The following is a 13,972-nucleotide window of genomic DNA, read 5'->3' as shown; positions in this document are numbered from 1 at the left end:
CCAGTCATGCACCTCTGCTCACAACGAAACTGTATTACGTATCTGTGATAGCAGAACAGTGATTGCAATCAATCTAAACTTGATAGTTCCCTTTGGCTGCCCTTCAAGTTTCCACCAGACCCAAATCAGGGGCATAATTCAAGTTGAGAACTTCAAGCAGTGTGTAATTGTGCTATGCCGTACAGCGACAAATGAGCAAGAACTGAAAAACTGAAAAGGACTTGCTTTACAGCAGGATCAGCGCCTGCTTCCAAGAGGCAATGGATGAGCTTTACAGCTGAAAGCTTGGCGCAGTAGTGAAGAAGTGTCGAGTCTGAAAAATCGACGGGTCCATTGAGTAGGCAGTGCTCCAATCCATGGCTACGCACAACCTCGCAACACGTTGTTAGCGATGGAGACTCGACCGAATTGCAGCGTTCCAGTCTGGCTGGAGCTTCCCATTCTACGGCCTTCTCAACGACAGGGGTTGCATCTGGGTCAGAGCCAACTGGGCTGAGCAGACAGTACTGGCCCACAGCTGAAGGCACAAAGGAGTCTTCTACAGTAGCAGATGATGCCTGCCCTAGTATCCCAGCTTCCACACCTTCCTGAGCAGCAGTTTCACACTCCTTCGTGCCACTTCCAGAAATTGCTTGCAGGATGGAAATCAGAGCTTCCTTGTTGGCAGCCTTGCAGGCATTAAACAGAGCTGTCTTGAGTGCCCTGAACTCTCGCGGCACTGGACATAAAAAAAAAAAAAGACAGGATGCTAAGTTTAAGTAATTTATCCCAAGAGAGCTTATGAAGCCTTAAATAAACACTAAAAAGAAACACTAAGTCAGTTTAGACTGATGAAGTACTATATCAAAACTCTATTTTTCATTCATTTCATAGCAAGAGATTGATTACTAGAAAAGAAAATTAAAGCCAAGCTTCAATTTTTCTTTAAGTGCAAGATCTTCAGTGTCAGCACGTCAGTGTGATGTCACAAATTTCAAAGTTTCTCTTTTCTTTTTTTTCTTATCTTCTTTAATTAAGATGCTGTGGTTCAGCAAAAGTTCTCAAAACTTTAATTCTATTTTAAGTCTTTAGCTCCTTTAGAACATAGTGTAGTTAATCTTCACTGATACAAAAATTAATTGGTCTGAGCAGTCGCCATGAAAAGCAGTCACCCTGAGCTGTCACCGTGAAGGCGCTGCCTCACTGCGGACCAATTCGGAGTACTATAGGAACCTGTCGAATGTGCCATCAGAAGCATGTGACCACCAAGGAGGCAAACATGTGCCTACAAACTGTATAACAAGTGCTCTGTGATGCCGTCGTCCTGGCCGATTAATCCAAAACTTCATGTACTGGTCTGCACATACAGTGAAAAATTGCAAGCACTCAGCAACTGCAGTGCTGGCGACATCTGCAATGCAACAATATAGCACCCCCCCACTGGAAATAGGCTGAAAACATTAGTTATTTCACACTCTTTGTCTTTTTTGATGGCTTTTGTCTTCAAAAGAGAAAAGATACAAAGACCCTTTGTGCCTACTATAATGTCAATGACATTTATACCAACATAAATCATATAAGCACAATACACTTGGCATTACCAGCACAATATTACCAAGGCTCACGAGAACGAAGTTCGTCTTTCAACCTTTTCTGCATGGGAAAAGAAGAGCGCCCATCAACCCATCTCTGCCAGAATATATAAAGATAATGAGTGGAGCTCTGTAATTATTTTCTTTTGTTTCTGCAGCTCTGCAAATATTTACTTCTCCTCTGTGACCTTAGCCTGCTCCAAAACAACTTGCCACAACTGTGGAACGATCCCACAACCTTCGCGAAATGCGAAGGTTGTGGGATCGTTCCACAGTTGTGGCAAGTTGTTTTTTCATCCACTTTCATTTCCATTAATTTATCGTTTCTTTATTTCATTTATTAAGCACAAGTAATTTCCCCTATGTTGTCCTTGGTGTCAGTGTTTGTTGGCTTCTTATGGTATGACTAATAAAAATCGGGCCCCTTGGTTAACCCCCTTTCTTCTCGCGATGCGTTTATTACACGAGGGTCTCGAATCCGGCAACATTGATGCCTTCAGGTAGCATGTGTGGGTTTATTGACCAGTTGCCTTCACCCAAAAAGATCACATTCTTGTGACGCCTGCGGCGGAAAGGACATTCCACGTCCGCCGCCAAGGTCTGTGAGTGGTGGCGCTGGCTAACACTCCCGGGGTTCTACTAGGAAACAAATACACAAGAAAGTGGATGGGGAAACGGCGCCGCGGTAGCTCAATTGGTAAAGCATCGCACGTGAAATGCGAAGGTTGTGAGATCATTTCCCACCTGCGGCAAGTTGTTTTTTATCCACTTTCGTTTCCATTAATTTATCGTGACTTCATGGCAGTGCCGCACATACTGCCGCAAAGGTACACCATAAGGCAAAACTTTCACTGTCGTGAACTTATATGTCAAGGTGTAATTTACAAATAACCCACAGCGCGCCTTTGCTATAAAATTATTCAAATTCTCGGTGTGGGTTATTTGCATAAAAATATGGTACTGCCTCACATGCCAAGGTTTATTAGTTGCTACAATATGCGCTGGTGTCTAAAATCTCGATTGCCGGAAATATGGTGCAACTGCTGTCATACTGAAACAATAACTGAATCTATCAGCCTTGCAAATGTGGTGGGAGGTGACTTAAAGGCTAAGGGTTCTAGAAAAAAAACCTCACCTTATACTCGAATAAATACAGTACTATGGCCTCCTGGGAAAATATTCACAACTTTTTGCAACCTCTTCTAGATTGCTGTCAGTATAAAAGAATTAAATTGAAGCCATGAGCTCCTCACCTGGCTTCTCAGCATGTTCTGCATCTTTGATGCCTTTTTTCTTTATGCGCTTCTTCTTGCGTGGCTTTCTAGTTCCAGCAAATTCTCTCAGATCACTTAAGTCCACAATTTCTTCGGAAACTTCCCAATTCACAGTGGCATCAGAGTCGGAACCTGAGTCATCGTCTGTCTTATCTTCTGTAAACTGGAGGGTACCTAACCAAAGGCAGTAAAAAACAAGTAATTTATTTTATCAATTTTTACACAGCCAACACATGTCTGCAACCTCACAAGACCACACAATGAATCAATGCTACACATGCAAATGCACTTTCACCCCTTCTGTGCCTTTGACTTCGTCCAAGGCACGGAACTGGACTTGGCCACACATTTCTGGTAAAAACTGCCAAGGAAGAGTCCAGACTTCCACGATACCTTTAATTTTCGAGCAATATCATGGGCAAGCCTAGTTTCATCTCAGTGCTCCGTCTTGCTTTTGGTAGATGGCACCCCATGATCCATGGCGCAGAACAAGCAAAAGCAAATTTATTCTTTGAGGAAGTAAAACATATTGGCAACTAGTGCCTTTAAAAATAGTTAGGCATTTTTGGTCAGAATTCAGGATGACAGCGTGGCACAGACTGGGTGAATACACCTCCACCCCTCAAGAAAAAAAGAAAAATGAGAAGAAAAGCATGCCAGAAGAAGGCAAGGCAAGAGCAGAATAAGCAAGCCATCAAAAAGAAAGCAAAGTACTATCGTAAGAAACGGCGAGAGAGAGAGAGAGAGAGAGAGAGAGAGAGAGAGAGAGAGAGAGAGAGAGAGAGAACTTTAATGACAAGTATGGCTCAGGGATCGGTATCATGAATGAATGAAATAAATAAGAACATGCACATAACCCCCCGATCAAGCTGGCCTTGTGCAAGAACTAGAATAGCACGATTATAGGGAAACATTTATAATAGTATACAGTAGTTAGAAAAAAATGTAGGTTTAAGGAGAGGCACTTAAGCAAAATGTGGTTATGTTTATTGCAACAGCAAAAGAAGCAATGCTAGTATCATACAGAAAATTGAACACAGACAAAGACAGAAACAAAAAAGTGGTAAATGCAACAAATATGTGAGCATTTCCTTACACGTGACACATTTTGTGTTTTGCTCCAAGCATCATCACATAATAAAGACAAACTGCGAGATGGTGCAAGGCTAAGGGTAACAAAGCATGAAACATTTCTTCACAATGCAGAGATTTGCACAGTGCCCTTGTACTTAACTTCGTGAATGATCGAAGCCATGACACTGCAGTGTGAGACACAAAGACAAGATAAAATATAAGGGGGTCAGTCAAGCATGGCAACTGAACATGCACAGTGAGGTGGTCAGGAACAGGACACCCAATTCAGATGAACAAAATGCTATTTTTCAAAGCATGGAATTAGGTGAAAGACAATTTTCTTTTTATGCTTACGAATAAAACGAGAGAAAAGGGATATAACAAAGCAAAGGAAAAAGCCAAATGGGCAACTAGGTTCTTACCAATAAGCTTGCTTTTCAGTTTTGGTGAGTCACATGGCACAACAGGCAGCAACGAATCATGAGGAGCGTCAGAAAGAGAAATGTTCTCGAGCTTAGAGCTGACATCATCTCCTGCAGAAGCAGCACTCGTTGCAGCTTTAGCATCTGATCCCACCTCAACACCTTTTCCAGGTTTCTTGATGCCAACATTTATCTTCGGTGACACCGGAATTCGTCCCTTGAGCTGCTCTTCGCTGCCTGTACAATGAAACAATTTCACAACGAAAGTGGGGAACCTTCTTACAACACATGATGAAGCAGGGGATTTTAATACTAAAAATGTTGCAGTTTCGCTCAAGAGGTGAAGCACTGATTGCGATAGCAAATTAGTAGGCAGCTGTACAAAGTAAGGCTGGTAGTTTTATTGGCCTTATCAACTTGTAAACATAGGCACACTAACTAAATTAACAGGCATAGTGTCACTTGTGCACAAGCAAATATGAACACATCTGACTCCATGACAACGGAAACTTGCTGTCAAAATGCTGGAGTGAGGAAACGCGGCAGCAGCAGCGAATGAAGCGACATTCGTGCTGTCTATCGCTTCAATGCAAAGCAATGAGCCGCCAACGCACATAGACACTGTCCCGTACAGAGATCGCTCTCAATATATGCCGTCACATGCCCAGTTGCAACCGAAGAAGAATGGCACTCCCCTCTCCCCTACCTGTGGTGCCTCGCAACGTTGAGTGCCTCGCGCACAACGAACAACGACGTGCTTCCTCCCCGCTTTCATCTCTTTCGTGCAGGCGAGATCGTTGGCTCCCCTCACATGCCTTCACTTGCACATGCAGCGCAGGGCGTGCGGCGACAGTGTTATGGTCCTTGAAATTTATATGGAACCTTATACAGAACCTTCTGCACTTCACGTGCAAGGATGGCCTTCACTCAGCTTGGATAGTTCCGTGTACTTATATTTTTACGTGCTTATTAGACTACTAAGTATAACTGGAACACACCTAAAGAATTCTTTGTAAACTAAATATTCAAAAAAATTTTAAAAGACCCAACATACATTTTTGAATCACTGCTTAAGCAAAGCTTTTATGAAATATTAATGAAATCCTATGCAATGAGGGAAATTGGTTCAAAGTTGGTGTGCCTAATTGTCATACTAATATGTATTTCCATTCTTTTGCATTAACCATAAGCACAGAAAGGAACCACCTTCCTGCCAATTTTACCTCCATCATCGTCAGCAACTTAAGACTGCCATTTCCACTCACTGGATCTAATAACACCATATTGCCCACTCCTCTCTGTAACGTTATTAACTCTGAAAGTAAATAAATGAAATGAAAAAAAAATGCGGCAGTTGTGGTTTTGTCAATGCATTCACATGTTTATGCAGCTGGTTACGCAGTCATTACATCATGGGAGCAGTACCACTATATTTACTCAATTCAAACACGCCCTTGATTGTAATGCGCACCCGTTTGCTGTGACCTAAAGAAAGAAAAGTCCTTTACCATACCGTGCACCTCATTCTTTCATACAAAAATACAACTTTCTCTCATTTGGAAAAGCAAAGATTTACTTCCAATACACTATAGTTGCGATAAATAAAGGAACTCGCAGTTTCACCACAAAGGTGAAGCAATGATTGCAATAGCAATTGCTAGACAGCTATACGAAAAGTAAAGATAATAGCTTTATCGGCCATATAAACTTTTAAACATTCACTTACTAACTAAACTAACAAGCATGGTGTCACGCATGCAGAAGCAAACGTGACTCATCAAAATGCTGGAGTGAGGAAGTGCCTCTCGCTTCAACGTGAACTAAGCGACAAGAACACAGCATGGTGCGCCTAGATGCGTAGACTCTGTCTCCATCGCAGATCACTTTCAAGACAGGGGCCGCATGGCCGTACCATACGCAGCAGCTGCCAGAGTAGAACACCTCTCCTGTTTGTGCTAGTATCGCACACAAGTTTCAGGAACTACTTCATGATAAGTTGCCTGTTGTTGCCACTCTTTTAAGTTCGAAACTATGTACTTGTTTTCTGTGGTGCATGGTGCCCCCGCCGTGAAGTCCTTTCTAGGGCACCAATATGTGATGCGTTGGTTAGTGCTTGCACGTTTCTCGCATATACACCCATGGTCTACCCTTTCGGTGACTTTGGAGGGGTGGAAAGGAGATAAGAGAGATGACAAAAGCATGCTGTGTGGGGTGCGCTGGACAAAAGTAGGTGTGACGAAGCAGCTCGCTCTTTCTTTCTTTTTCCTTGATTTCAAATTTCCTTTATTTTTGGTGCAGACAACCAGCAGCCAGATTTAATTGTTATAGCCAATAATGTGGCATGGGAACACTGTAATAGGCAGTTTATTTTACCACGGAACACACACAAAAGTTCACATTGCAGCAGCTGCTCATTGTTACACGAGTATAGTTAAAACCATCAATGCTATAAGTGTATTCACCAGTACTTCATTCTGTCTAATTAAAACGTTTTAGTGTTTGTCCCATTTGCTTTCTTCATGCAGCCCAGCTATAGCAATTATCGGTTATAAAATGGGATTTTCTTGGCACTTGAATAATGTCATAAGTGGATTTAACTGTCAATGAAACATTGTACTATTTCAGTGAGCTTTGCTCAAAGGTCATGTATGACATTCAAACTATCCCGAGGGAAGCCTAATATATAGAGCGGAATCTCGATAAATGGAAATTGCTTAAATGGAACAACATCTTCATGGTTGGTTAGTTTTGTATTCATGCAATGCTCTCAGTAAATGAAACTCCTGATAAACGGCACCAATTTGCCTGGTTCCTTGAAGTTCCATTTAAAGAGCATCCATTATGTCCACTGGTGAAAATACCTGAGAAGCATATGAAAACTGTGCCACAAATTAAACATTTGATGCTAATCTGCCTGCCCTCTTGCATATAATATTTCCAGCCAAGAGGATACTTGCATTAATTGACTGCTATTAATTTGATTCTGCCTGAAGGTCCCAGCCAGGGTCTACCTCTGTGGAGCTTAGAGGACAGTGATGTGTTGAATTCATGTGTAAAATCTCGCACCAAAAACGCCTATGCTTTGGCCAGACCTAGGGAGATTTTCAAGCAATTACCGTAGCCCAATATAGCTTATTATGGCATTTACCCGATTCTAGCACACACCTTTGTTCCTTTCAAGAAAATTAAGCCAAAAATGGCCTGCATGGTACAATTGGACACGAAATAAAAACGGCATTCACGGCATTCATAATCTTCGCCATATGACATGGATGTATGGTGACGTATGACACGGCTGCAATACAAGCGAGTGTGAGTGCCCTACTGCCTTTGCGGTTGCTGTGCTAGCCTGAAAGGCGATGCCGCATGCATCAGCGTCTATGAGTGATGGCGTCCCTGGCACTTTTTGGTGGTAATAATTTTTTTTTTCTCTACACAATGCCTGATCTGTCTCACGAATAAAAAACCTTGATGGAATAAGTTGATCTCCGACAATTGGGCGCCCCTTTATCCAGTGGCTGTGATTTTTGCCGCGGCATGTGGCACGTCCCTGTGTGGAAGTAGGCTCTACCCTAGTCTATTTTTGTGTGGTGCTAGCCCTGTGATACCGAGTGGGTGCATCATGAAACATAGAAGTGTTGGCAATGAAGCAAGACGGGGGGGTTGCCATCATGTTGTTCACTTTCCGCTCGTTTCAAGTAGAGTTAGCAAAGGCAGAAGTGGAGATTACCAAGCATGCGACGAAACTGGACAGCCATAAAAGACATTCAAATGAAGCTGCCCGAGGCGAGTACAGCAATTCGATGCTGGCAGCATGTGCAACAAGGCCATTTGCCTGCATTTGAGAGTATGGCAGCAATAAACGTTCACTGCAAGTCAAGCTGGGCAAGCCGTAACTGTAAGAAACATTTTTGGATGCAATAAAAAATTACGAAATGCTTCGACAACTCTTCTTACTGATGGCCTGTGAATGTGGCTACGACTATAGGCCCACAAAGTAGTTCAGATGTTTCCCTTTCCGCAAGGGACCCTCACCGGAAAGGGCAGCACTCCATTGTCGGGTGTCACCTTGTGTGAACATGATTTCAATAGGTGTCCCTTAGTTATAAGGACGTTGAAGTGCTTGTGTGTAAGGGTTATCATACATGGTTGTCACACCGGCATTTTCAGTTCTCATGCCAGTTCTGAGAATGTAAAGTTATGGGAAGTTTCCCTATGCCAACAATTTGAGCACAGCATGTGGAACTATACCGTATTTGCTTGTAAATAATGCCGCCACAAATATAACTTGAGGTGCATTATGAAACCGAAAATTTAAAAAAGGAAAAAAAAATCCCCCCCCCCCCCAAAAAAGAACAACCATGTTATATTTGTGAAAATACGGTAGCGATTCCACTGATGAAGAGGTGAACGCAGTTTGCCTGACTGGAGGCAGGAGAAAACTTAATGGATCTGGCAGTGGACACCAGCTAGAAATGGGAAAGGTTCATGGAAAAAATTTGGGGAAGACGCTCAATGAAAAGAACACTACTTTTTATACTAATTTAGCTTAGGATGTAGTGGTATTTACCCCTTCAAAATACTTCAATCACTTTTTGCCAGTAGCCAATGGTATTGAAAGATTGGACATGATGCAGCAAGTAAGTTTACAAAATAGAGGTTTGTAGCACTTGCTGTACCTGAATTTTGGAAAAGATGCTTGAAAAGCAAGTCAGCCTACTGAACTATATTGTCCAGTTAAATCAAAATTTAGAATTTTGGGCCCCATCATAATTTGTCCCTGTCTTCAACCTTTACAAATAAGTAAGCACAGAATATTCTAAGAGCTCGGGGAACGAGCTCTGTCAAGAGTAGGTCGGCATCAGCTAAAGGCACAACCAATGCATTAGCGAAATGTGTTGCTACCACATGCAGGAATGCTATTTATTGAGCATTATCTCATTGCAATCTTTCTAAGTTTTTTTTGCCATGAAGATGTTTTTGTAAGCTAAGCCTTAGAGCTGTCTGTGCATGTGTGCAGGATCACCTCAACCAAATATATTCGGTCGACACTGAAACCGAGTGTACCGGGCAAGCATGTCTGTTGCACTATAATGTTAATAAGACATTACTATAAGCACTGAATGTGCACCTGTGGCAGTCAGTTTTAAGAGACAATTATTAACCAGGCTTGCATTACACATGCTACGTACAGAGGAACATTTCGTTCCCAATTCTATGCCCCTAAAGACTCAGTGCAAAGCCCACTGGAAGTCTAGCAAGTCTTGCTGCTTACCAAAGCACTCGACTGTGCACAACATCCGATGGACTCGTAGCACCTCCTTGTATGTAGCCCGATTGGTTGGGAACGGGATTGGCCGCATCCGTGGGTCTGACTTGCGAAAAGGTGGGTTCTTGCCAGAAAACAGCACTGCCCGGTTTCCACCTGGGGCTCTGTAGAACACAGCTGAGCATTTCTGGAGTTCTTCAGACCAGGACTGCAGCAAATCTTGGATGTCCTGAAGTTGCCAAGTCCAACAGAACCACAATGTTCAAGTTTGGAAGTTTAGGGAAGCGTGCAGCCGGGCTGCACTGCATCATAACGTGAACAAGATGCAGATTTTGATGTTGAAGGTAGTGGCAGGCCACTTTTTTAGGCAGAAAAGTGCGCTGTGATGGCATGAGTATGCCATTTCTGCCAACAAGCCAAGGTGGCAACATTTGCAATTGGAAGAAGACAGCACGTTTGTTTCAAAATTTTCCTCTAAGACTCATTGTTTGGACATTTTCAATGCACTACATTGTATAGCACAAGCTTTTCTTTAGACAGACTGGAAACATGTTCACTTCATCCAATGGTCATTTTGAAAGAAGTACAGTTGAATGCACTTATGCGCAAAAACAATCTGCGAATATCTTCTGACACTCGCTATACAGAGCTTGTCTTCTGTAGCAAAAGCAAACTTGCAGTATACATAGAGGTTTGGATCCACTTTCATGCCTCTTTCAGCCATGTTTTCTTTAGTTTCGTACAAATTTAATTTGATATCCTTATTCAGACCATGATTGTCATTTTCATGTTTCTTTTTCTGATAAGCTTACAGTATTACATTTGAATCTTCGAAACAGCCAGTTTGTTTCCTTGCCTGCGATTTTGCAGCCATGCCTTTTCCCGATGTTAATGCCTTTCGCGCTTTTCGCATTTGTGAGTAGTCAAGAGACGCTCCGCCCATGCAGAGCGTCGACCCTTGGCCACTCACAAATGCGAAAAGCGCCGAAAGGCATTAGCATCGGGAAAAGGCATTGCTACAAAATTGCGGCCCTTCTCTATTTTTGTAACAGATCAGCAAGATTGTTTACAAAGAACACTACACAAATATTGCTGAGAGGATGATTTTATAAACATTCTTTTTTGCCAATCCTATTAACTCATAATGCACCGCACGAAGGCCAATCCCAGTGACAACAAAGGCATAGCGTCATGCAAGTAAAAAAAAAAAGCAATGCAGAAAGAATGTGATTTCAAACAAACCATTGCAAGATATGGTCACAAATCAAGGATATCAAAAGCTCACCTTCACCAATGCCATCTCGTTGTGCCTGCGAAGACTAGCACCGGCGGACTTGGGTTGGCTGCCTTTCTGTTTACCATCCCTGGCTGACTGAGAGCCACCTTGCTTGGCACGGACGGTGTAAGTGTGGAATGTCTTGTGGAGCAGGGATTCTGACCTGAACACAAGAGCAGTACATACTTTTAGTACTGGAATCCAATGTGTCTCAACAGGTGACTTCAGCCTGCTTTACAAAGGATTATTGAGGTTATGGATGGGGCAAATCGACATTCTGCAATGGGTTTTACAAGGCGAATGTGACCTAAGGCTTGTGCTATCATCAGCAAATGAAAAAATACAGACATCACAATTTTGCTTGTATTTTCTTCCTTTGGATAGTGCTATGGCACAGTTTGAATTGCAGTCCTGAATTAGCTAAACTGGCAACAACAACCATCACTAGTGAGCCATCGTGGCATGCAACACTGCTGCAACAAGAACCTGCTACAAGATAATGGCACAAAGTAATGCAGTACAGAGTCCCATGGAAATCATGTTTACTGTCTTTTGAAAAAATATACATCATAAAATCAAATTCTGTTTACAGCAATTAACTAATTCCTCAGCATGCTGGCAATACAATCCAATTGGCACAGAGCCAGTAGTCAATGCAGGAATACATGTCATGCCAGGCATGCCAGACAGCCGCTAGTATACACAGAATGATTACAGACTTATACAGTAAAGAAAAAAATGTTTCCATGAGTTTTGCTTGCTTTTCTCTTTCGCTTGCACCTGGTGGAACCTGATGCTTAACTAAATTAGGAGATGCAGAATTGTAACCCTTCTAACCCAGCAGAAAATGTTGTAGGCAAAATTAATTCCACAAAAATATTTTGACCAAGTTATTTCAGTGCCTGGAAAATCTACTACTCAAAACACTACCCTCTACATGTGAAGGCTCACAAAATACTGGGCTTCTTCAATTTTCTACTTCTGGCTACCCGTGGCCTGCCAGAGCCAGTCAGAGCGTCTTCGTTTTTCTCCGGTTGCTCAGCCCACCGCGCTACGCACTTCCGCCGGGCGTTTGTTTTGCTCGGGATGGATGGTTCTGGCTACCCGCAGGCTGCCAGAACCTGCCAGGACAATTTTGGTCTGGCTGCTTTCTGGAAGTTCTCTGCCTAGCAGATGACTAAAAGAGGCGATGGGCGCTCGCCGCCATCTTTGCGGGGACTTCACGGATTGCAACGCGGGCACTTGAGGAGTTCAATTACCTCGCTCAGCCAACTGTCGACGGTCATCTTCGAATTTCCTTACTTCTAACGTTATCTTTTTAGGTGCTAATGCTCCATTCCGCATTGCTAAGCAGTGTGATACGAGCAGTATTGAACCGTTTGAAGCTTTTGTGTGTGTCTGTGCGCAGGTCCCTTGAAGGCTTCTTCATGGCGATGATCATTGTGCCGCGCTTTCATGCTTGCATGTTATCTGCATCGTGTTCCACGCAAGTTGTAGATGCTCATTCACACACTGCGGTACATTTTGGGTTCGTCTTTCTCTAGTGGAAATCCTTTTCACATATCTTGCGTATATATATATATATATCCTTTTCCTGCAGTTAGCGAAGGCTTTGCAGCTAGCCCGTGTTCGCTCCGTCTCTCCGTCGTATGCTTAGGTGGCAACTCGAAACCGATATGTGTTGGACTGCAGGCCGTTGATCTAAGAATGCACTGATTGCACAAGCGTACATTGGCTTATTGCTCTCATGATCGCGACCAACGTTGTACGCTTTTTGTGTGAAACGTCTCGCTGGTCACAGGCGGCGTGCATTTTCATGCTCCAACTGCGTCCACAGCTCCTCAGGGTCAAAATGAGAAGCACAATAATCCACAAAAACTTTCCAAAATCGAAGCCCAAGCAGGTCGGCACGAAATTTTATGCGTATGAGACGTACCCGATAACCTGCTTTTTCATGTCTTGTGATGACGCAACGCCAACTTATCAATGTCAACGGTGGGCAACGTGATCGCTGCGAGCAGGGATCCTCGAGCTATCGCCTTCGAGTACACAATCACTTACACGCGATTTTGCGTCTTGTCATCTGCCGCGTGGGAGGCCATCTATTGCACTGCGCAAGGTGAGGTTGGCCCAGTGCGTGTCCTGTGCCAAGTCACGCGAAATCGCACGAAAGTGATCGTATCCCTGAGTGCAACTATGCATTTTCAAGCTAGCAACGCATAAATAGGCCGACTACGCCAAGCGCGCACCAGCCTCGCCGGGCGCTGTCATGCTGGTAGCGTGTTTACACTCGGCCAGCTGTCCTGGTGTTCGATTTTGCAAACTTCAGGCAGGTTCGGGTTGTCTTGGGATCCCAACCCAGCCCATGTGACTTCCTATCAGAACCGGAACTTGCTGGCTGCCGTCTGGCTGCCGGCGGGCTGCCAGAACTCCGAAAATCGAAGAAGCCCACTATTTACTGCTAGTCAATCAATGCCTTTTTATAATAAATTAAAAATTAACCAATAAATAAACCTTGCAAGCAGTGGAAGACCCTATTAGCTGTTTAAGAAATAGGTTAGTAACAACAATGAATTAACAACACAAGAGAAAGCCATGGCATATCCGGGGGTTGCGCAATTAGATTTAGCTTATATATTTCAAGCAAACTGCACAGAAAATGACAAGAGAGCAGCAAGCTGTTAGTTAAAACCAGCAGAAAAGTAAGAAACATCTCTGCACAAGCTGTTCTACATTTGCTGTCATGCTATATGTACTACTATCATTACCAGAATAGTTCTCTTGTCGTGTATGGCCCAGACACTTTCAGTTGTGATTACCTTCAGCCAGTAGAGGAGCCATTTTCAGTATGCATGACCTGCGAACTGTTACAGTAATGAGGCCATAACTAACTATGCATGGTGAATGTCATGCTAAGTGTCCTCATCTCACGTTTCCATAACACTCAAACGTTTTCAACTTAAGCTTCTGAACACTTTTAGAAGTTCTCATAGACAAAACGACTGAAATTAAGTTATGAGATCTACCAGCACAACAAAAGTCTCATTTCAATTTGAATACTGAAATTGGGCTCTCGAAACTCTGCT

At 43.1% G+C, this 13,972-nt stretch overlaps 1 protein-coding gene across 4 annotated transcripts in view; it reads right to left on the bottom strand.

Moving 5' to 3' along the window:
- LOC142572347 (tRNA endonuclease ANKZF1-like) overlaps positions 1-13,972 on the bottom strand; it is a 42,586-nt gene that overhangs the window by 8,353 nt on the left and 20,261 nt on the right. For all 4 annotated transcript variants that reach the window (XM_075681397.1, XM_075681394.1, XM_075681395.1 and 1 more), the window contains exons 8-12: positions 10,896-11,049; positions 9,617-9,839; positions 4,342-4,578; positions 2,825-3,019; positions 226-718 (exon numbers count right to left, since the gene is read on the bottom strand). In XM_075681397.1, coding sequence (XP_075537512.1) covers positions 226-718; positions 2,825-3,019; positions 4,342-4,578; positions 9,617-9,839; positions 10,896-11,049 — 1,302 coding nt within the window. The remainder of the gene's footprint in view (positions 1-225; positions 719-2,824; positions 3,020-4,341; positions 4,579-9,616; positions 9,840-10,895; positions 11,050-13,972) is intronic.

Source organism: Dermacentor variabilis, chromosome 2 (assembly GCF_050947875.1).
Source record: "Dermacentor variabilis isolate Ectoservices chromosome 2, ASM5094787v1, whole genome shotgun sequence".
In the NCBI taxonomy this organism is placed as follows: Eukaryota; Metazoa; Arthropoda; class Arachnida; order Ixodida; family Ixodidae; genus Dermacentor; species Dermacentor variabilis.
The sequence above is the reverse complement of the archived record's forward strand: the minus strand, read 5'-3'. Positions and strand labels throughout refer to the sequence as shown.